The 24,805-nt window shown below is 46.2% G+C and overlaps 1 protein-coding gene across 1 annotated transcript in view; it reads left to right on the forward strand.

Annotated features, from left to right (window-relative positions):
• Nucleotides 1-24,805, forward strand: part of gli2a (GLI family zinc finger 2a) — a 97,155-nt gene that overhangs the window by 62,429 nt on the left and 9,921 nt on the right. Inside the window, exons 4-9 of the mRNA XM_086147763.1 lie at nt 2,444-2,649; nt 6,856-7,068; nt 16,942-17,143; nt 18,838-19,036; nt 22,119-22,229; nt 22,573-22,713. Of these exons, the coding sequence (XP_086003889.1) occupies nt 2,444-2,649; nt 6,856-7,068; nt 16,942-17,143; nt 18,838-19,036; nt 22,119-22,229; nt 22,573-22,713 (1,072 nt within the window). The remainder of the gene's footprint in view (nt 1-2,443; nt 2,650-6,855; nt 7,069-16,941; nt 17,144-18,837; nt 19,037-22,118; nt 22,230-22,572; nt 22,714-24,805) is intronic.

Consider the following 24,805-nt stretch of genomic DNA (forward strand, 5'->3'; position numbering starts at 1 on the left):
GAGTAGAACTTGCGAACACCCCGAATTACGAAAAAATCAGTCTATATCACGAGTTTTCAGTCAAATTTTGAATCGTCTCGGTGCACGAACACAGTAACAAACAAACCCAGGTGCTTTCTGAGTTAGCTTTCTGACGTAGCGGCAGTCGCATGTGCTACTACACATTGTTTACATCATTGTGTTCTACTGTTAAATGTTTTTTGCGCTTTTTCTGTAAGTTAGCCATCATTATGAATCCCAAAAATGGCTAAAAGTGCTTGCGGCATTAAGAGGAGGTTGAGAATTTCAGTCGATCTGAAAAAGGAAATTGCATGTCTCAGAATTCTTGTGAACGTCTTCTTGTTGTGGCAACTGGACTTGAATTTCTTCACTTAGAACAACACAAAAATGTGCTAAAAACGGCTGATGTAGCAAAAGAGGCGACTACGCTAACGAAGATTAATAAAACCTAGCTTGCTGGAGATGGCGTTAGCAGATAGCATTAGCGAGGGTCTCATATGCGAGAAAGCTTTACTGTCTCAGAAGAACACCAGAAACACAACAATAAAAAGGTTAGCATTTACTCCTTCCTGGATTTTTCCCACAAATCCACCCGTAAAACAGTTTTAGAAGAGTTCAAGATGTTTTTAGAACTGGAAAACAATGGAATGAATGGTTATATGTTTATATATGACGTGTAATCGAATGGATGAATGGTCGTATGCCTCTATACAATGTGGAAATGACAGTGTGAAATTTGGCTAGTCTCTTTATGACTATCTGAGCACGTGAGTGGATGAGAGGGTGATAGGCATGTCTATATGAGGCCCTGTGATTGGTCCAGGGTAAACCTCACCTCTCATCCTATTACTCACAAAGATGATAGCATATCCATATCCAGTCAGTGCAGGATAAATTGAAATAGATTTTGCCCAAAATAATGCATTAAATAGCAGTAATTAGCATTAAATTCAGTGTCTGGAGGTTTGAATACACTTGATTGGAAAAAAAAATATTATTATTTGCAGATTATTTGGATTAGGCTTTATAAAACTGTAATAATATTGATTAGAATCGTGTGATGATCAGTAATGATTGACAAGCAGAGCCTTTGGATTGGCTATTGATTACGGCCGGTGTTTTGATGGTGCACAAAGTTACAACAAAAAGGAAACAAACAAAGAAATACCCCTCTATAATCATACCCAATGTTAAACTTATGCAATTGTTTAGTTTCATTGTTACGCAGAAGATCATGTGTACCTATGTCATCTGTACCTGGTTTCATATGAATCTGTGAGCTTCGGCCGAAATCCTGCTAAAGTGAATAAAAACAATAAGCTTACGTAGCACCGGCTATTTAAAGAGATACAAACAAAGGATTGAAAGGTTCTGGTTAACAGACGGTGCTAAAAATCACACGTGACGGGCTGTTTGTATTTCACACATGATGCACCAATGCTAGTCGTTATTGCTAGCAATCCTAGCTAGTTATTGGTGTTTAAAAATGCTGCTGTTACACATGAAGGCTAACAATAAGTTAATAGACTAATCATGGTTATTGCATGCAACGGATGCTAACAGATGCTAGTGGTTGGTGGATCGGTATTGCTAAAATGATTTAAGTTGCTTTTTCTTGGATAACAATGCTAAAAGGTAGCCTCCCCCATCTAGATAGCTGGACTAGCAACCAAAAGTAGCCTCCTAGCCTGTTAGGTAGCTGTTAGATGCTAGCTGATTTGTAAAATAAATTGTGTGGGTAGGCTGACAAGGGTAAGAGTTTTTTTTTTGTTTGTTTTGTTTAATCGGAAGCTCAGCCCGGGTGTGTGTGTGTGTGTGTGTGTGTGTGGGCGGGGGGTATTGATAATTACAACGCCCAATCGTCTAGGCTTCTGCAGGCGAGGCTTAGCATTTACCTGCCAGAGATGACAAACATCACCTACAGCCAGACTGTCTGAGAGCTTCAAACTTTTTTTTTTTTTTTTTTTTTGGCTAGAGGCAACTACTTAAGTTTTTCTTTTCTTTCCTTTTTTTTTAACGTCATAGGTGATCGCGAGCGAACATGCAGTTTTGTAGCCAGCGCCAAACAGACAGAGCGCTCTTGTTCGGATGGAAAAAAAAAAAAAAAAAAAAAAAAAAAAGCCTCCACCCTTCCAACTCCCCCCGGTCTCGAACTGTCTGCACCTCCGGGGTTTAAAAAAAAAAAAAACAAGGTGAACAAAAGGGGATTATTATGTATTAGCCGAGGGACAGAGGGAGGGAAGGAGAGGAAGTCAGGTGAAACTGGAGAGTTTTTTTTTTACTTAAGGCTTAGTACATCGATAAAGACGCCCGAGTGTCAAACAGGTAATTAAACCAACTCAACAACCGCTATTAATCTCCTTTCCGCCATATTTGTTTTGCATCCAATGCCTTCCTTTTCATTGGTTTTCTAAAGTCTCCCCCTCCCTCCCCCCTCCCGCAGACCACCGGGACTGACGGCAAGCCCCGTCATCTCGGACATTTCCCTCATCCGCCTGTCGCCTCACGCCCCGGCCGGGTCGGGCGAGTCGCCGTTCAGCCCGCCGCACCCGTACGTCAGCCCGCACATGGAGCACTACCTGCGCTCGGTCCACGGCAGCCCCACCCTCTCCATGATCTCGGCGGCGCGGGGACTGAGCCCTGCAGAAGGTGAGGATTCTTTTATTTTTTGTTTATTTATTTTTACTTTTTTTATTTGAATTCTTTTTTTGGGGGGGTTTATTCATTTTATTTTTATTTTTTTGTTTTATATATTTATATATTTTCTTCTTTTATTTTTGTTTATTTATTTTTAATTTTTTTTGTTTTATATTTTATTTTATTATTTTTTAATTTAATTTTCTTTTTTTTTGTTTATTTATTTTCAATTTTTTGTTTTATTTTATTTTTGTTTATTTATTTTTAATTTTTTTTGTTTTATATTTTATTTTATTATTTTTTTTATTTAATTTTCTCTTTTTTGTTTATTTATTTTTAATTTCTTTGTTTTCTTTTATTTTTGTTTATTTATTTTTAATTTTTTGATTATATATTTTATTCTAATTTTTTAAATTTAAATTTCATTGTATTTGCTTATTTATTTTTAATTTTTAGTTTTATTTTATCTAATTTTATTTTATTATTTTATTATTTTTTTAATTTTATTTTTAACTCTCTCCATCATGGATGAACGAAGGGCAGACGCTCGCTCTACCCCCTGCAACGCACCGCTTGTATTTACGTCAAAAGGCTTATTGTGCCATAAACAATGAGCAAGGATCCTTATTTTTTTTAAGAATTGGTCCGTCTTCAACAAAGTTTTATTTTAGTTTTAATTTTAGTTACCTTTTTGTTGTTAGTAGACTTTACTATGAGTGTATTAAGAGCGTCTTTGCTCCTTCTAGATCAAACAAGAATACTTTCCGAGATTAGTGAACCCGTAATTATACATTCAATGAGAATTTAATCTCATGTCATTTGTTTTTTTTTTCTTCCTAAGCGTAATAAGTCCTTTATTACACACTTTAAGGTGCTGTTACATGTTATTAACACTTAATTACAGGGATATCAATACAGAGTGTTCACGGATGCCCATGTGATTTTAAAAAAAAAAAAAAAAGAAAGAAAGAAAACAAAACGCAACCATTGGTTTGGTGATTGTCGGCAAAACCTGGGAAAATGAAACCTGCCGCGTGTCGGCAGCTTTGACCATTTAACCTTAAGGAGGTGAGAGTTGAGCGAGGCTAGAATTTATGTTTCCGCTCTTCTATAAACCAAGTCTGTGCGCTTGGCAGCGGCCCTGCGCTCTTGCACACACACACACACACACACACACACACACACACACACACACCTACATCCACACAAATGCGTTTACACAGTTGATTTTCTTTAACCACAGTGATAATGAGTCTTACACCGTACGCATTCGGTTAAATTAAATCGTGAAGCCTACCTTTCATTAAGCATGCCATTTTCTTACCCGTGTGTGTGTGTGTGTGTGTGTGTGTGTGTGTGCATTCCGATGACTTGCAAAGGTCTTGTCTTCAGCAAGCTTGATGGTGTGTGTACGTTTCGTGCCAGGGGAAGCTACTGAAATTAGCCCAGATGCTAAAAGGCGGATCCCTCCCGCGCACACTCACACACACACACACACACACACACACGGCAGAGGATCTCAATGCCACCGCTCAAACAGGTCGCGGGGTTGGGGGTGGGGTCAAAAATACACAGGAGCCGCCAATAAATCACAGTGCACGCACTACTGGCAGCCAATGCCTCCGCTCCTTTCAAAACAAACGATGCAAAAGTGTGTGTGTGTGTGAGAAAGTGTGTGTGTTTGGAGGAGGGGGGGGGGGGGGTCTGTGCAGTTTTGCAGAACGTAAACACGCGCCGCATGTGCAAACGCCGACAGGGATACCTGAGTTGCAGGCATGTGTTACCGGCTGTTTGTGCAACGCTAAGTGCTAAAGCTATGGCTGTACAAATGTGCACGGCGGCGGCAGGAACTAAACACGGCAGAATGCCGGCGCTCACAGATAAAAGATCTATTTACTCAAGGCCACTCAGGCGCCGCTAAGAAAACCAAGTTGTGAAAAGAACATCGCATAGTAACCCTCCAAAAAAACACATGACGTGACTCCTTCCCCGCCCGCCCGTGGAAAAATTGCGAAAAAAACGTCGTCACGCGATGACATCATCGACCCGCCCGCAGAGCAAGTGTGCTAATCACCAATACTAGGGAACAGATTTTAAAGAAGAATTTATCTGTTTTTTTTATTTTTGAAATCAGCGTGTGCATAGCTATTCGCTGCTAGCAAAAAAAGGCCTGTTTTTTTTTTTTTGTTTTTTTTTTCCCAGTAGAAAGTCCTTGGATCCAAATGTAAAATTAGAAACTTCTTTTTTTTTTTTTTTTTTTTTTTTTGGTAAACGTTTTGATTTTTATCCTCCGTTTGAACCAAAGCTGCGTTTTTTCTGATTTATCGAGGTTTGCAGTTGCAGTTGCTGTATTTTATTATTTTTTTCTGCAAAGTGAGGTCACAGGCGCGCACGTGATCTGGCAGCCGTGGAGAAACCAAAGCAGAGAGCTGCCGCCGCTGCTGGAACACAAACACACTGCCTGTGCTCTGTTACCCTGGCCACGGCCTAATAGCTCCTGATGGATCCAGACTCCCAGTCTGTGTGTGTGTGTGTGCTGTGGCTTAGCACCCTCCCACACACACACACACACACACACACACACACACACACTACCAAGCGATCCCAAGATCCCAACCCCTCCATTTCTCTGCCAGCATGCATATTAATTCCACCGTCACCCCTGTCCCGTTCTGCAAGTACGCTGAGGGGAGTGATGGGTGTGTGTGTGTGTGTGGAGGGGGCGCAGGAAATGGGGGTGCAAGGGCGGGGGCCACGTGCACGGTTGCACGGTTAGATGTAGAAATCCATCTTTCAGCTTTATAGTTTTTGACAGTTTTAAACGTGGCCTTGCAGGATTGTAGGGACGGGGTTAGCACATTTTTACCTCGATACAGAGTGTTTAAAACTCCCCTGACATCAAGTGTGTGTGTTTGTGTGTGTGTGTGTGTGTGAGTGTGTGTTTTCACACGCACATGGAACCTGTGTCCGTCTAACGTAAGTCAAATAAAATGCAAAAAAAAAAAAAAAAAAGAGTGCTGGAATGCGGCCTTACTGCGTCGTCGTCGTCCCCTTCACACACAAACACACACACACACACACACACAAACGCGTACACACACACACACTCCGGTCGGGCCCCGCCCTCCCCCTCCATCTCTGCTTCCTTTACCCCTCTGGGTTTTTTTCTTCGCCACCTTTTTTCCGCCAAATCTCATGCTATTGGTTAGCATCATCATCTTAGCGATGGCGCTAAGAACGTAGTTCTATATTTTTAGAATATTCTATATCGTGCTTCAACAAAAACGGCGTCAACAAAAATACACTGTCAGAGCGCTCTGGGATTTTCACAATAAAAGCAACACGGTTATTTACCATTTAGTTGTCAGTAACCTGCACGGTGGCTAGCACTACTGCTTCATAGCGAGAGGGTACCTGGTTGGATTTTGTTTTGGTTTTCATCCCAAAATTTTCGTTGTGCGTCGTATTAATTAGAGAGTAAATAGTTGTGTGTCTCTGACGTTTGGATGAATGAGTGAATGGTTGTGCATCTTTATGAAAAACGCATGTAAAAGTGAATGGTTGCATGTTTCTATATGACAAGCGAATGAACTCTCTATATGTCTTCTGTATGTTGTATGTCTCTCTATGCGCTCCTGCGATTGGCTGGCGACTGGACTTTCCCCGCCCCTCGCCCAATCACAGCTGAGATAAGCTGCGACTCTAAATGCAGGATATATAATGATTTTTTTTTAATTATCAAGATATTAACCTGACCAAATGAGAACAATTTGATTTACAAAGTAGTTTAGATTACCATCATTTCTGGACAACAAAGTCGCTAGTTTTTTCACACTTTTATGGTTTTAGTGCGCAGGAGAAAGACGAAAATAGCGATCAGCTGGAGTAGGACAAAGCGGGGATAGAAAATGGATGGATAATTATTATAAATTCAGAAAAAAGCATTTCCAATACATATATGTGGATGTTACAGATATAGTTAAAGTTTAAAAAAAATGTTTTTGTGTAAATAGTTCATGTTACAACGTGGACACCTACCACTTATAGATAAGTGCAGCCTATATATGTATACATTTATTTACCTATTTTTAGCCAGTGCGGCTTATATTCAGGTGCGCTCAATAGTCCAGAAATTACCGTAATACTTTAATAAGGGTGGTGTTTTTAGCTTTTTACGCTAACGGGCCCCTGATCTGATTTTACCCTTTTTGCCCTCAGTTACCCACGAGCACCTGAAGGACCGTGCCCTCTTTAGCCTCCCGCCGCCCCCACCGGGCGCCAACCCCACGGAGTACTACCACCTGATGGCCAGCGCCAGTCAGAGGAGCCCCTACAGCGACCTGCTCATGCAAAGTGGCGCAGCAGCCGCAGCAGCCGCCGCTGCAGCTGCGGCAGCGGGTCATCTGCCGGACTACATTAGCCCTGTGGACGGTGAGCAAACAGCCAAAACACAAACATTGACGCTTCTTGTTGCAAGTAGCCCTCCTTGCTAATACTTTTTGTGACATACCAGCGGTATTTCATGTATTACAGCGAATCTGAAGTTATAGCCAGCAATAAAAGAATATTAGCAAAGCAGACTTTTGTTTGACAAATGTAGAAAAGAGTCCCAACTCAGTATAACTGCATTCCACAAGATTAGATATATCACATTTTCCCAGCTTAATGTAGTAAATTAAGGATATTCTGAAGTTTTTTAGATGCTGGGAAAGGTAAGAATGTTTTAATATACGAGCGCAGATGCCTTTTTTTTCCGCCATTAGCCTAACAGCGCTCTGTGGTCGCTCTTAGCGATAGCATCCTCTTAGCAACCAAATGCGCCCAATTCAAAGCTAGGTAGTTTAGCGGCGTTGGTACGGGCCGGTTCGGGACTCGCTAACGCCTGCGTGTCCCTTGGGGCAGGCGCTTGTAAAACACTGGGCTAATGTTTGGATGGCGCAGAGCAGCAAACACAGGGTTAGCTTATGGGCAGGGGGGCTCCTGGTTGACTTCAGCGTCCTGTGTTTACACCTCCAGAGAGCTGGGCTGCTGCTTGCTCTGCATTTTTATGTATCTCATCGCCATATGGGAACAGATTGTGATTGTCTTCATATTGACATTTGTTGGAGTGGAGTGTACACAACAGGGTTGTGTATGTCACTTTTTCGCTTTGCCCTTTGAATCCTGTAAAAAGGAGTGGATCAAGGAAGTGGAAGTGGACAGTGGACAGTGGACAGTGGAGTGTTAAATAAGGACTGGACAACAGAATATTTTTTCACTGAAGTCCAATCAATATGCCTGATATGGCGAGAAACTGCTGCGGTATTCAAAGAATACAATATCAGCCGTCACTAAAGGACGGCACATAAGATGCTGACAGTGTTTAGTTAAACCTACAAACCTACAAAGCCCTTTGCAGATCCAAAAAATGTCCAAATCCTTTTACTCATTTGATTTTTATGTACTTCTTTTGTACTTCTACTTTTTATGTACTTCTATTCTATTCTATTTCATATGTCATATGTATTAGTTTGCACAATACTACATCCATCTGTTCCTGGCCCGGCCCCTCTGTCAAATTTAAGAAGCCATTTCGGCCCGCGAGTCAAAAAGTTTGCCGTGTCTTAGATAGTGACATGCAAGTGAAAGATGCATAACAACTCATAGCTGCGTTTGTATTCTTTCCCCAGTACTGATGCTATCGTGCTACTAAGTCAACCAAGATCATGTCTTTATTAGCCCCTTTGGCACTGTTCAGACCTTTTTGTGGTTCCTTTTCAAGAGCTAAGACGTTTTCTTGTGCATTTAGAAACATAGGAACTAGGATCTCCGTTCCTAGACCCTGCCTTCTCCACGGCAGTGTCGTTTTGAAACATAATTCTGCACTTTCGTGGAACTTACAGGTGCATAGCCAAACGGCGCAGGGAGCCGTGGGGGCAGCCGTGTTACACGGTATGCTCAAGTGCGACCAGAAAAAGCAACAGAGAACAAGAAGATAACCAAAGAGAGGAATTCTCCATCCACATACCGCCATGTATTTGATGGTCGCACCGACCACAGACGTCTTCTGCGTTGTGGCTTTCTTAGAATGTACATTATCACCATGTTTGTTGTTTGTACTTTCAGCTGTTCCAAGAAACCTTTTCTGGAACTAGGCCATTCTTTCAGTGCATTCAGACTGCATTGGAACAAGGGACCATGAACCTGAGTTCTTAGAACAATTTTAGCTCCCCCTCCAAGGCAGTCTTTCTACTGTTCCATGGGAACTCGTGATGTAAGGGACTGGTGATTGGTGGAGCAGTGTTACACGGTATGCTCAAGTGCGACCAGAAAAAGCAACAGAGAGCAAGAAGGTACCCAAAGAGAGGAATTCTCCGTCCACATAACGCCGTACATTTGATGGTCGCACAGCCCGCCGGTGTCTACTGCGTTGCGGCTGTCTTAGAACGTACATTATCACCAGGTTTGTTATTTGTCCCTTTCCCATTGTAGGTACTTTCAGCAATTCCAAGAAACCTTTTCTGGAACTAGGCCATTCTTTCAGTGCATTCAGACGTCATTGGAACAAGGGACCATGAACTTAGTTCTTAGAGCAATTTTAGCTCCCGCTCCAAGACAGTCTTTTTACTGTTCCATGGGAACTCGTGATGTAAGCGACTGGTGATTGGTGGAACTCATACTGTATGTCATGCCCATTACCAGACACTTCTTGTGGACCGCGGAGCTACATGTTTAGAAACTACTGCCGTCACTGGTCAGCTGTTTTCCTGGTTCTAGCCAGAACCAGAACCAGCGAGAAATGGACCAAGAGGTCCATGCTCTAGTTAAGCTAGTGAGTTAGTCCTTAGTAAGCTAACGTCTCGGCTCTATACGCCGAAGTGGTGGAGTAGGGAGAAAATAAAACTTGAAGTCATCTTATAATACATGGTTATTATTCCAGCCATGCAGAACATGGATGCAAATTCTTTGTATTCCATGTTGTACAAGTTGTCTTCCTCTTCTTCTCTAGTGGTTTATTTTTAAGCATGGTGCTTAAAGTACTAGTCACAGACGCTCGCCTCACACTGGTCCCGACTGTAGTCCCCTGTCCGCGGTTATTGAAAACTAAAAAGTTCCTGGAACAAAATCCGAGCTGGTTAGTTCTAAGAACTTTTCTGTCCAAAATTGGTCCATTCTTTAATTTTCCATTCAGACATAGAGGTACCGTCTCTCTCTCGGCCCATGCAGGTGTTGACAACAGGACGTTAGCGGTCATACCGAACCGGGTTTGGCCCTACATGTGTGGAAACATCCTCAGAGACTCTGCTCCTTCTTAATGCCATTTAGAACACTGGCCCTTGATCCGAAATGAAGGTCCAGGCGCGGACCCTTCGAAGTTTTCAGCAGCAGAAACGCGTCCAAGAAGCCCTCGGTGCTCATGAATGGCGAGGAAAGAAAGCACACAGGGTGGAAAACTGCCCGTGAAAGTCGGCCTTTTCGATGCCTGATAATCAAATATCCCCCACGCCCCCTCCCGCGTTTGGCACCGAGGCCCCGTCGCTCTTTCATTGCATCCAAACGCCCACCCAGAGCAAAAAAAAACACAAAAAAACTCGAGTTGCCGCCCGAGCCGTGTCACGCTCTCCGGGGTCCCGGCGTGACCGCTAATGCAAGCGTCCTCACGCGCGGCTAACGGGGGGGGGAGTACAAACCCAATCCACCGCCAACCGCCTCTGTGACCGCCACAGTGCTGCCTCACCCGCACTTGTTTTGAGAGGTTGTTTGCTTTAATAGCACTACCCCCTCCATCCCCCCAGCCCTGCTTCTTCCTTCCAAACACACACACACACACACGCCGCCACCACCCCAGCAGCTTTTTATTTAGTGTTCTACCACGCGCGGAGTGATGTGGTCAGGTTCTTGGCCCCCGCTACCAGTCTGGAGGCTCTTCCACCACCGCTTCCAGACACAGGGCCCATATTGACCCAGGCAGCCGGCTAATGGTCCGGGGCCGGCAGCCTCCGCCTGAATCAAAGGCCTCATTTAAGTCGAACGGAGGAGGAGGTGGAGGCGGAGTGGCAGAGGTGGCAAATATGCGCTTCATTCCGTGCGCCGTTTGTTTTGGAAAGAGGCGCAGATAAAAATCGTATTAAGAAACAATTTATGCAGTAATATTCAGCGGACCCACCGCAAGAGCACCCGGTGAACCTGAAGCGTGGCTTATCATCCGCCTCCCCCCCCATCCCTCGCAGTCGAACTATGTAGGAGTGGTCCGGTGGAAAAGTTGTCAGTGCGGGTTTTCTTTTTTCCCTTCGAACAGGGCCACGGTTCTTAACCGTCCAGGTTTGAGCTTTTTACTGTTGGCACCGGGGGTCCCGGGGTTTTTTTTTTTTTCACGGATGGGTGGGGGGGAGAAAAGTCCGCCGGTTGACGCAGAAGGGAAAGCAAAAGCCATGAGCGAACTTGAGGAATCCGTCGGAGTATGGCGGCCTTGTTAGAAAAAATGACATTTAGTTGGAGCGGGTTAATGGACCCAACCGTGGCATAGAGGGTGATATTCTTGTACAGATAAGCGTGTACCCTTGCGAAAATATGCCCCCCAAAAAAAGTAAATTTATTTGCAATTTCAAAATACCCCAGTCGATGTTGCACTGGTACTGTCAGAGTGCAGAATTTAATTTAAACTTGAATTAAGCTTGTACTGATAAATTCATATAAATATATACATATATATAGCCTACCAACTGCCTGCAACCCAGCTGACAGGTGGGGGTCAAAGGGCAGAGGTCAAGGCTTGTTCAGGAGGGCTACAAGTACAGCTAAGTTATCAATGCTAACGTTAGCATGTTGCAATCACTGCAGCGCCGCGTCAACTCACGGAAGACGCAATACACGCTCGTCGCACGTCGTCGTGGCAACAAGGAGGGGACCTCGAGTTGCAAGCTTTACGTTTTTGCACTCGTTCTTTTTGTCGAAGTTGCGCTACGACTTCTGCGGCATCGGATGCTTAATTGACTGACAGGACTTTCGTTTTTCTTTTTAAAATTCCCAACTGCTCTTCATCCCGTCCCGATCGGTCCCCCCCCCCCCCCCCACCGCGCATCTTGACTTGATGCCCACCAGGACCACGAGCCTTCGCCAAAACCCCCACCGCCACCTCCCTGGGCAACCAGAGTGGGGGGAAAAATAATGTTTATTTTCCCTGCTAAAGCTCACTAATGCTAACACTGTGAATTTTATTGGCGGGGGGGACTTGGACCAAGTCCTCTATGGGCCCCCAGTGTCCTGCGCCCAAAAGCCGCCGTTACGATTCCCGGTGTGTTTGCGCACACACATCAAGCTTCGCGCTCACCACCAAACATATAGCTAAGTGTTTGTGGACGCCTAACGGGAGCCCCCGCCGCCGCCAACCCCTCCGCACCTCGCCATCAAGACCTTGCACATCAACACTGAGCATCTCTTTCTCCCCCCCAAGATGGCTGACATTTACTTTGGCCGCCGCTTTTGTCCCGGGAGCTCGGGGCGCGTTTTTTCCCGCGAGCAGCCGGTGATATTTTTCCGCCCGCCCATCCCCTCGCAAAAAAAAAAAAAAAAAACGGACCCTCAATGCCTCCCAATGTGAAACACCATGTGACTCCTATTTACACTCCCCCCGCTAATGGCTGTTTACCGGTTGCTCAAGCTAATCCCGCCCGGCCTGGCCTCGCCCGCTGGGGTTTGGAAGGAAAACTAACGGGGTCCGATTTAAAATAAAACATGATTAATTCGTTTTTTATCACCTGAGCGTTGGGTGTTTAGCACAAAAAAAGGTAGTTTTTGCCGTGAACTGAACGTGGGATTAAATTAACAGGTTTCATTAAACCGAGTTTGAGTTTGAGTTGGCTCATCTACAGGTTGGTAGAAAACCCCGGGCACACGAGACCCCTTTCACCTCTTACAGTCGAGTGACATAAAGGGCGATTTGTACTCCCCGCCGCGCCACATACGAATCCTTGGCGAGGCAGGCAGAACCCAAAATCCCCTAACGTCGGATTCTTATCTCGTTTCCAACGGCTCCCCTGTCAGATCATCGATTAGTTCGGCGGTCGGGTCGTGCTGCCAGCCAGTGGACGGAACTAAAAGGAAACCCCATTCGCGTCCAGCGTGCTTTTGCTTTTATCGGTCCAAACCCGCATTCCGGAATTCTGGGAGTTTCCCCGCCGTGTGCTCTAGGTTTTACTGGGCGATCTCTGCTTTATTTCCGTACAACGAAATTCAAAACTAGAGGTAGGTGAACCCCAGGAATGTAGTGATTCGAAACGACAAATCTGGGAGTTTTCGGGATATGTTAGCCCCTTTTGCTCTGCGGGAGACTTTTTTTTCGAGTGCTGAGAACCTTTTCAAGAGCTAGGCCCATTTTTTGACTTATTAGCCAAAACATACACAAAAATATATATGACGTATAAGGTGCATTTCTATTCTTTCCCCAGCACTGATGCTATAATGCTACTTCGCTCTTATTAGCCCTTTTTGCACCGTGGTAACTTTTGGTTCCTAGAATGTTTTTGACATGCTAGCCCAGACTTGTAACATACACAAACATATACAACCTGCATATCTATTCTTTTCCTAGTACCAATGCTAAGCTACTGACGCAACCAAAATCTCTGATTGGCTGTAGGAACTTTTTGTGGTTCCGAGAACCTTGTCAGATACTCTATGATATGTTTTTTTGACATGCTAGCCAAAACATATAACATACCCAGATATATATGACTTTTGCAATATATTTTTATTCTTTTCCCAGCACTTATGCCATAATGCTACTACCGTAGCCAAAATCAAGATCTTCTGAGCCCCTTTAGCACTGTGGGAACTTTTTGCATTTCCTTTTACCTTCTCAGGAAGTATATCATGAGTTTTTCGACATACTAGCCATAGCATGTAACATACACAAACATCTGTGACCTGCGTTTTCAAGATGCATTGCTATTCTCTTACTAACAGTGACGCTATTCTGCAGCTAAGCCGTTGTTAGCCTCTTGCGCACATTGGGAACTTTTTGGGGTTCCTAGAACCTTTTCAGGAACTGTTTTACGTTTTTGCCACACCAGCATACTAGCCAGACTTGTATCATCCACAAACATATACAACTTGTATTTGTATTCTTTTCTCAGTATTGATGCTATGCTACTAACACAACCAGAATCAAGCTTTTAGGAGCAGTACCCAGAACCTAGGCAGGAACTTGGCAGCACATAAATAAGCATATCCTTATAAGATGTATTTCTTTTCTTTTCCCTGCACGGATGCTATCATGCTGCTAACGCAACCAAAACCTAGCTCATATTAGCCACTTTAGCTCTGTAGAACTTTTTGCAGTTTCTAGAACCTTTTCAGGAAGTATGTCATGAGTTTTTGACATAGTAGCCAAAACATATAACATTCATAAACATCTGCAACATTTTTTTGAGATGCATTGCTGTTCTTTTCCTTGCACTGATGCTATTATGCTACTAAGTAGCCCCTTTCGCACCATGGGGACGTTTTGCTGTTTCTAAAACCTTTTCAGGAACTAAACTGCTTGTGCATTCAGACAGCATAGGAACTGGGAACTGGGATCTCCCATCCTAAGCCCACTGTAGCTTCTATTCTGAGGCAGGCTCTTTTTATAGTTCCCAGAGTTTGACGTAGGTGCTTGTCGATTGGTGGAACTCTTAAGCAATGGCCATTATCAGATGCCTCTTGCGGTGCGCCACTTTTAAAAACAAGTGCATTCTGCTGTTTCTGCCGGGGCAAGGAAGAGGTCCAGGCTCCCCTGGGCTGGAGTTAGCTCGGTAGCTAGTGTTGGGTTAGCTAACAGCAGGGAGGTTTTCACACGGCAAAGCAAAACAGAGAGAAAATAAAAAAACTTGCAACCAATCTGATAATCCATGGTTATTAATCCAGAATGCAAAACTAAAAATTCCTTCCCTGGACCCTGGAGGGAGGAGACGCTAGTTCCTGGAACAAAATTCGAGCACGACAGTTCTTAGAGGCTAATGTTGGCGGGCTAACGGTCTGCGGAGATCGCCTCCTCGCCCAGCCGGGATCGGGACGACACGACATTTAGCCGTGTGCGGATTTGCTCAACCCTCCAATTACAGAGTTTTCATTTTCCCCGCAAAGCCATTTCAACACAAGCGAATGCTTAAAATAATCACACGCTCACCGACGCACACCGTCATAATTTTTTTTCTTTTTTTTTTTTTTTTTCTATCAGTGTGCGCCTGCAGCGTCTGTAATTACAACTCTATGTAAATCCAGCTCCCACAATTACAACCAGCCCTCACTGCGGGCCCACGGAGCGATGACACACACACACACACACACACACGCACACACACACATAGCATGACATGCCGTATTACCGCACGCCGCCGGGGCCGCCACGGTCTGCGCAACATCTGTTTTCTCACACCCGGCCGGAACCTGCTCGCCCCTTTCAATTATAACCGCCACCTATAAAAACCCGCCGCCTCGCCATGCGCCGAGAATTCGTCCCCAGGTAGAGAGAGGCTCGGCTGGCGACGCCGATTTTTTTTTTTTTTCGACTTTGCGGAGGGTTTTTTTTTCGAAAGGCGCCAGGTTACCACGCCGCCAGGCTGGGAGGCCCGTTTCCTGCTTTGTATAAAAGGGAATATTAATACACTTATCTCCCGTTAAATCTCTTGGCAACAACCGCGCTTGGCTCGTAGCGGGAGGGAAAAAAAAAAAACGGCGAGCAGCTGCGCGCGGGCGCGGGCCGACGTTGCGCTTATCGGGACGAGATCCTCGCCCTCGCCACGGCGACGGCGCCCCCCCCGCGCGGTTCGTTATTTATTACAGAGGCGCATTCCTTCGCCGCGTTTGTTGTTTTTGCCAGCTCTTTCATACGCGTCTCTATCATCTCCTTTTTTTTTTCCATTCCTCCCCTCCCCTCCCTCACACACACACACACACACACACACACCCCTCCTCCACCTTACTACCACCGTCTGAAGTTCCAAGGGGCCTTTTAACTAAGTTCATATGCCTTCACTTTTACGACTCGCCACCTCCAAACATAATAGTTTTGGAAGTAAGAGCCGGGGTTTATGGCTACAGGTCTGGCACGGTGATTACGGTGCCTGGATTCATTTGTTCGGAGGAAGGAGGGTTGGCGGAGGGGGGGGGGGTTTAGTTCCAGCGCTGGATATTGGCCGCACATTGACAGCGGTGAGGCTGACATGCGTGTTACTTAGGTGAGCGGCGATGGGTACCATTTAAAAAGTGTTTCCTGCCTCCCCGCGCCTCTGGTGATGTCCGCTGTAAGACCCAATTAACGCACTTGAGGTGCCGCGGGGTTAGAAAAAAAAAAAAAAAAAAAACGGCACCTGTTGACCTACTTTGCCCGAAAAAGAAAAGATCCCGTCTGGTCACGAGACTAAAATAAAAAAAATACTTGGAAAGTAATCAAAATGCAGGTAATGATCGGAAAAACCAAACCCCTCAATTTTAGGACCCCCGCCTCTCTGAGACGGCCTTGTTCTCTCGTTCGTCTTAATGGCATCCTGAGATCAATTTGTCGAAATTGCCTCCACTTAACTCGCCCGAAGAGAACGAACCGAAAGAGAGAGAGAGAGATCAGTATCATGGTAATTATTGGGGGGGAAGGGGGGTCATTATGCATATGTTGGGGGTGAGGGTGTGTGTGTGTGTGTGTGTGTGTGTGTGAGAGAGATACGGGAGATATAGCGTAGCCTAGCGCCGATTTGACCTCCGCCAGACAGCTCAGTGCACAAATGTGTGTCTTCCCAGACGCCGCTCACACCCCAGTTACAGGTATCGGGTGTCTTCGCCGCTCACACACACGTGTGTGTGTGTGCACATACAATCTTTCTGGGAAGTTTTTCTACATAAGAATGCTTGAACGTCGGGATGAAGCAACTTCTCCAGGCCGACCTTTTTTTTTTTTTTTTTTTGGGCGCTACCACCGATTCTCAGTGGTACTTGCGCACAAGTTCACATCTACTTCCTGCGGTTAAAGATACTAGCTACAAATTGGAGCTGGTTAGCATAGCGCAAAAGTGAATTTGTTTATTTCTTTACTTTCCCTTCGTGTTGGAGCGATTCCTTATCTCCCAACGCAGCTTTGTTCCAGGAACGCTCATGCCTGACCGGCGTTCACAAACACACACGCTTTGTCAGACAAACACAGCAGTCAGAAGGAGCATACATGTATGCTTCAAGAGTAAACTAAGAAAGTGGGGGTTGTTCTCCATTGGGTTCTTTGAGAACCGGAAAATGTCTTGTTCTTGGTTTTGAAAATCTTTTTCCATGTGTTTTTTTCTCATCCTCTCCATCCAGTGTCGCGCTTCTCCAGCCCTCGCCTGACACCGCGCCTCAGTCGGAAACGGGCGCTGTCCATCTCGCCGCTGTCGGACGCCAGCATCGACCTGCAGACCATGATCCGGACCTCGCCCAACTCCCTGGTCGCGTACATCAACAACTCGCGCTCCAGCTCCGCCGCCAGCAGCTCTTACGGGCATCTGTCTGTGGGAGGGATAAGGTTGGTGGAAAGGGGTTCTCATAGGCACCCGGGCATGTTTTTATTTCTGGGTGGAAGGTTACCCGCAGTCAGACACCGGAGTCGTATATCGCCTGAGAATCAGCTTGTGGTCATGTGTAAAGATTCAAGGGATCTAAACGGACAGACCTCCATTGATAGGAACCTGTGACGCGGGAAGAAGATGAATTCATTCATTCATTCATTATCGGCACCGCTTATTCTGCACTTTGGGTTGCAAGGGTGCTGGAGCCTTTCCCAGTCGTCACCGAGCAGGAAGCAGGGTTCATCCCAAGTCATTACAGGGATGTACAACCATTCACTCTCTGATTCCCAAATCATATAGAGGCATACAAGTATTCACCCTCTCATTCACAGAACAATTAGGGTCCCGCATGAATGTCCTTCATGTTTTTGTACGATGGGAGGAACCTAGAGGCAAGCCACGAAGATACAGGGCGAACTTGGAGACTCCACATAGAAAGACCCCCTTGTTGAGATCTAATTGCGAGCCCTCTTGGTGCGAGGCAGGACTGCTAGTCACCATTGCGCCACTGTGCGCAATGGTGACCGATCGGGACTGGATGAAGAGCAGTTGGAAATTTTGAAAAGAAAAACGAAAATCCCGTCAGTCGCTTAAACATCCAATGCCGCAGAAGTTGTAGTGCAACTTTGACAAAAAAAAAGAGTGCAAAAACATAAAGCTTGCAACACGAGGTCCTCTCCTTGTTGCCACGACGTGCGCCGAGCGTGTATTGCGTCTTCCGTGAGTTGGCATGGTGCTGCAGTGATTGCCACATGCTAACGTTAGCAACTCAGCTGTACTTGTAGCCCTCTTGAACAAGTCTTGACCTCTGCCCTTTAACCCCTCTTGTCAGCTGAATTTATCATATCATTAACACCATGAATTTATCAGAACAAGCTAAATTCCAGAGATAAATGTACCAGTCATATCGCCAGTGAGCTGAGTAGTTTGTGACCCAGCACCAGTTTCTGATCACAACTGTGATGTTCGCAGATGACATTGTGATCTATAGTGAGAGCGGAGAGCAGGTGGAGGAATGTCTAGAGAGGTTGAGGTATGTTCTAGAAAGGAGAAGAAAGAAGGTTAGCCGGAGAAAGACAGAATCAAGAATGTGAATGAGAGGAACCCAAATGGAATGGTGAGGCTACAGGAAGGGGAGAAAAAGAAGCTGGAGGATTGTAAGGAGGTAGGGTCAACAGTCCAGAAGAGTGGAGAAGAAGTGAAGTACAAGGAGGTCCAAACTGGGTACAAAAGTTTGAGGGCAGATAAGGGATTGATAAAGTATAATAAATATAATAAAATCAGCCAGAATAAAAGAAAAGGTGGAGAGGATGGAGGGAAGACCAGTGATGTTGTATGCTTTAAAGACAGCGACATCGAGAAGAAGACGAAGAAGCTGAGGTTCTCTTTTCCGGAATGAGTCCATCACATTTTAGATGTTCTGGATGTACAGAGGAAGGCGAGTGAAGGTCCGGACAGAAGGATGCTGAGGTCGAGGAAGACCGAAGATGTATGGATTGAGTGAAAGAGGACTGGAAGTTAGGTGAAGTGAATGAAGAGGGTTAGATGGAGGCATGTAATCGGCTGTGACCACCCTGATGGAGTAGAAGAAGAGAAGAAGTGTCCTTGCAGATTCGTCCAAGGATCTAACCTCTCTCTCTCTTTCTTCCAGCCCGTCGTTCAGCTTCCCCCACCCCATCAACCCGGTGGCGTACCAGCAGCTGCTGTCCCAGCAGAGGAGCCTGAACGCCTTCGGCCACACGCCCCCCCTCATCCAGCCCTCGCCCACCTCCTTCTCCGCCCGCCAGCACCCGCTGACCACTTCGCCCATGACCGCCTCCCACAACAGCTCCAACTCCGAGGCCAACCAGGTGAGGGAGGAACGTAAATGCATGCATGTGTGTGTGTGTGTTTGTGTGTGTGCGGTTGGAAAAATGTAGCCGTGTCCTCCTCCGCCACCACCACCTCCTCCCTTCTGTCTCCTCATCAGCTCTTCTGTTTACTCCACAGTCACTCCACATTGTAAACTTCCCTCTCTGTGAATCAGGACCGTGAATTGCCTCCGGTTGTGTGTGTCAACATAGTGTGTGACAGCACGACACACACACACACACACATACACACAAGGACACGCCTACATTTTTACATGATCAAAACCGTATTTCATTCTTGGTTTCCAGTCCACTGTAAGAAGCCCCTGGAAACTCCACTTTGGGGACGGGTTGGGATTCTGAGACGCCACCCACCGTCCCGTCCCCCCCCTCCAGACTCCTTTCCCCCACCCACATTTATCAGCTGCTTTACATTTCCTCTCTGTTCGCCTGCATTAGAGCTTTTAGGGGCCTCTCGTGTCTCCGTGTCGCCTTCAGGATCCTTCAGCGGATCAACCCCCACCCCGACCCGCCGCTCAACCCCCCACCCCAATGCGACAAGGGCAATAACTCCTCTCCCTCTTTCATATTTTCTTGCGGCTTTGGCGATCGTAAAGCAGTCTAAACTGTTTAGTCTCAGCGGCAGGTCTTACTTACAGGACCCAGTGGCGACGGGAATGAGGTTGGAGGGGGTCACAGCTTACGTTGCCCTTTAGCGCTAACTAAACATCGGTATGGCAGTGCTTGGGTTAGATCCCGCGGGTTTATCCCTGCGTCCTTTGCGCATTTGTTTGTCTTTAATGGCTCGTCTTTCGGCGCCACAAGATAAGACACGCCGCTTTCAGACAGGACAGTTCACAAGTTCCGTCCATTTACTCGCGAAAAACAACAACCGACGAGTCACAACGGGAGTTTTTAAAAGTGGCGCTCTGTTAATGGGCGTGTGCTTATGAGTTCCACCAATCCCCAAGTACCTACCTGACATAAGATCTTTTGGAACCGTGTAAAAACCTTGCCTCGGAGTAGGAGCTAAAAGGGTTCTTGGAAGTGAGGTCCTAGTTCCGGGTTCTTCTGCTGTCCCAATACATGGAAGAGTAGCCTAGTTCCTGGAAAGCCTCTAGGAACTGGTTCCCAATGAGCGAAAGTGGCTTATGTTGTTTCTTCGTGCACTGGGACAGAATAGGAAACAGGGACCACACTTCCTAGAACTCAGTGCACGTGACGTCCTACAGTTCCATCAGAAGATATACGACATCAGTGCTTGGTAATTTGTCTGTGGTGGTTCTCAGTCATCCAGGTCATGGTGAATTCTTGCCAGAATCTTCTTGTTGTGGCAACTGGACTTGTATTCCTTAACTTGAAGACATTTCACCCCTCATCTGAGAGGCTTCTTCAGTTCTAATGACCTGTGGGGAGTTTCCAAGTAACTGGTGATTGGTAGAACTCACAAGTCACACCCACTACTGGATACTTCTTGTGGACTACGGACCGCCGTTGGTCACTGATCAGCTGTTTTCTTGCGACCAAATGGATGGAACTAGCGAGAAACGGGTACCTTACCGCCTGCGCAAATGCAAGGCTAAAAGATTCCCCTGGAGGAGGGGTGTTCCTGGGATGAAATTTGAGCTTGAGAGTTCCTAGACCTGTTCTGTCCGCAAGTGGCAAAGGTCATCCGTGATTTTTTTTCCTTGTGCAAACAGTACGATAATTCTCTTTATGGTGAAAAATAACATACGTATATATGTATTTATGTATTTAACAGCAGTTGTAATGTAATTGATCAGTAGAGTAAGATGCCGTGCCAATTACTCGTGCGGTTCTCAAAATGGGGCTCTTTATTGGGGAAAATACTCAGCAAGAAGGTGCTGCGGTAAGTTTTTTTTTTCCTGCCACTGACTCTTAACGATGGAAAAAAAAAATCTCATTACCCTCTTAAAGGTGCCAATTACTGGATATATTTTGCGTATGTGCTAGAGTAATTGTTTTGGCCGCACACCTGTGTCACAATGTACTTTTAACGGAATCTCATTGACAGCACTCTTGGTTGCCAACAACGACATTGTATTTGTCGGACAAAGTTCGCCGGTGCTTGTTTCAGTCACGCTCCTGTAATAACAATACAGTGATCCCTCGCTATCACGCGGTTTACTTTTCACGGTTTCGCTACTTCACGGATTTGCATCTGCATTCTGATTGGCTAAAAAGTCACTCCGCTTCTTCTCTACCTGTGCGTCAATAACGTTGCAGTTTAAACCCTCTCCAGGCAGATGTTGCAGATTTGCGACAGCTAAATGCTACTTAGCTAATTACGCCACAACTTAATTTGAGCCTGAGAGGGTTAATATGTACACGTACGGAAAACAGCTTGCCAAATTTACATTTCGTACATGTAGATTCTCTTGCAATTTCGAGTTTCTCGAAAACCCGTAATGTTGACAAAACGCTCTGGACCGACAAAAGGGCCCAAAAGGCAGCGGAAGATGCTATCTATCGCAGATAAAGTTAAACTTCTGGACATGCTAAGGGAAGGTAAAAGCTACGCGGCTGAAGGTCGGCATTACGGAATTAATGACGTTCCATTAAGAAGGATGAAAAAAACATAAGGACGACAGCAGCAACAAGTTTTAATAAGGATGCAAAAAAGGTTGCAACTGTCCGCAACAAGAATATGGTAAGGATGGAGTCTGCATTAGCTCTGTGGATTAGTGACTGCAGGAAAAAAAAACATTACGTTGGATACAAACATTATCTGCACAAAAGCGAAAATGGTTTGTTCTTTCTTTTCAATGTATTTATTTGTATAATAATTGTAAAAAAAAATAAAGGTTTCTACTTCTCGGATTATGCCTATCATGGGTTCTTTTTGGAACATAACCCCCGCGAAAAACAAGGGTATACTATATGTGAAATAATAAATATCAGGTAGGGTATCGAGGAGGGTACCGCTAACCGAGCTCCCGACGAAAGTCTGGTTTTTGTCAATGAAGGAGGATTTTAATACAGGTTTTATCCAATCGATATACATGGGAGGGCGTGAAAATTAGGTTTTTCTCTGACGTTGATCTGTGGGCGTCTTCTTCAGAATGCGGGTGGGGACCCGGCAGTGAGCAGCACCGTCAACCCGCTCCACACCAAGAGGACGAAGGTGAAGATGGAGGCCGAGGGTCCGCTGCCCATCTCGCCGTCCTGCCACGTAAGCCAGTCGGAACCCGGGGGTTCACCGGGCAGCCGGGTAACGACCTTCGGAGAAAGTCCGGCTGCCTTCGCTATCAACGAAAATAGGTTCGCGTGTAAACACGGTTGCTAATTCGGACCCGATTGATTGGAGGCGGCAAGTAAGAAAAAAAAAACCCCGCAGCTTTGATGGATGATGCGGGGCGTCGTCACGCATGGAGATCAGAACCGACAAGAAGATAAGAAGGAGGCGGAGAAGGCTACCCAGTTAATCACCGCCGATTGAGATAAAAGATGCAAATCGGATTTAATGGATGAACAAGCGTTGTTTGACGATAGCCTCCCCCCGTCCCGCTCCCCAGGACAACGGCGGAGGGATGCTGGACTTGAGCGAGGACCTGGACAAAGACGAGTGCAAGCAGGAGCCAGAGGCCATTTACGAGACCAACTGCCACTGGGAGGGGTGCACCAAGGAGTACGACACCCAGGACCAGCTGGTCCATGTGAGTACAATGTGGAATGGTACACTTTATAAACACAACTGGGTACTCTGTGGCTGTACTACATGATAAAAATACGACATGTTCTAAAGGTGTTTAAAAAATACTCTCTGGTACTCGTTAAAGTTCCTGTCGGGTCGGCACGCGTGGACATTAACAAGCCTTCTGGCTCCCACTGACCCAAACCCAATCCCCGCAGCTGTGCCCCCTCCTCCCCTAGACCCCTGACCCCCCCTAACCCCTCCCTGCTCAGCAGCGCGCCGCCACCAAACCCTCTGGAGCCCAGAGGGCCGGCCATAAATCCGTCGTCATGCCACCGATTCTGGGATTAAGGAACTACACCTACAACATACAACACCCCAGTTCCTTTTCCAGACTAACTCCCGACTTGCCGTTCCAGTCACTTCCCTGTCGTCTCACAGAAAAGAAGGCCACTAAATGTCGCTACCAAGGTTGCCTTCTAGAACTTTTGCCCCAGATCCAGCTCAGCGGTATCTTAACGCCGCAAGAGTCGGGCGAAGGACAACGAAAACGCTTCTTTCTAGAAGTCAGGCTAACAAAAAAAAAAAAAAACCCAAGTTCCCTCAGCAGAAAATCTCCCGGAGGCATCGCCTGGAGTAGTCCCGTTCCTCGAGCCACCAAATTATGGATTCACGGTCGTGCGTAACCCGAAAATAGAGGCCACCGCCGGGCCACACACTTGTTTCCATCCCTCCTCATCTGCCCAAAATAGACCCCGGCGGCTGACGCCGCCGAGCCTTTTTGCCGGGGGGAGAAGCGGCCACAGAAGTGGGGGCGACTGTGGGCTCGGATGTCCCGAGGAAATGAAGCGGTTCCTCTGGGCGTGTGGATATTTGCATGTGGTGAAGGGGGGATGAGAGTCGGGTGTGGGTGTTTGTCTGCTGCGCCGGCCTCTTCTCCAAAAGCCCGTTATGTCTGAGGGCGTGATTGGGATAACTGTTAGGGTTCCCACGGGACCATAATGGACTGCCACGTTCTACCCCGGGCCGTCGCACAGTCTTGCGTGACGGGCGGCGTGCACGAATGGCTCCGTAATTACAAATAATCACTATTGTTCGAAAATAAATTGTGTGCTTTGCAGGGCAAGGGTTCTGGAAGTGGGTCCAAGTATGTTGTCAGTCCTCTTGTCCTTTTTAAACATACTTCTTTCTCATTGTGTCAAATATGTCCTCCTATTTTTTTTTTTTTTTTTTTGCCATACCTCATGACGGGGGTAATTGAGATTATTAGTGTCTGTCATAAAGCACAACTAGAGAACAAGACATGGGGCGGCACAATGGCGCAGAAGTTAGCGAGTCCACCTCACGCCAAGAAGGTCATCGGTTGGATTCCGACAAGGGGTCTTTCTGTGTGGAGCCCCATGTACTCCCTGTGTCTGCATGGGTTTTCGCCGGCCTCTCCGATTTTCTTGCACAGTCCGAAAACAATAAGGAGCATACCTCCACCTCTCTAGTTGTTCCTCCCCCTGCACTCTGTTCTCACTGTAGATCACAATGTCATCTGCAAACATCATCGCTCTTAAAGGATACTGTCGCTGTGTTGCAAACAACTTGGCTAATTTGTGCTAAAACCTCACATTTATCGTCAGACTTCGATGTATTGTCGTCTTTTCTGCGTCCAATTACGATATTTTGGGGGAACTGTGGGTTTTTTCCCGGCAGCACGCAGTGGCTACTAGCGCTTTTTTGTCACAGCAAGACAGTCCCCGGTTCAAATCCCACATCTTTCTGTCTGGAGCCCCGTGTACTTCCTGTGTCTGCATGGGTTTTCTCCGGCCTCTCTGATTTCCACGCACAGTCCAAAAAAAATAAGGAGCATACCTCCACCTCTCTAGATGTTCCTCCCCTTGCTCCCCGCTCTCACTGTAGATCACAGTGTCATCCGCAAACATCATTGTTCTTACAGGACACTGTTGCTGTGTCGCAAACAACTCGGCTAATTTGTGCTAAAACCTCCCATTTATTGTCGTCTTTTCTGCGTCCAATTACGATATTTGGGGGGGAACCGTGGGTTCTGCCCGGCGGCACTCAGTGGCGCAGTGGCTACTAGCGCTCTCATGTCACAGCAAAGACTG

This window comes from Fistularia commersonii, chromosome 6 (assembly GCF_037954325.1).
Source record: "Fistularia commersonii isolate RoL2024-O1a breed Wild chromosome 6, RoL_Fcom_v1.0, whole genome shotgun sequence".
Lineage (NCBI taxonomy): Eukaryota > Metazoa > Chordata > Actinopteri > Syngnathiformes > Fistulariidae > Fistularia > Fistularia commersonii.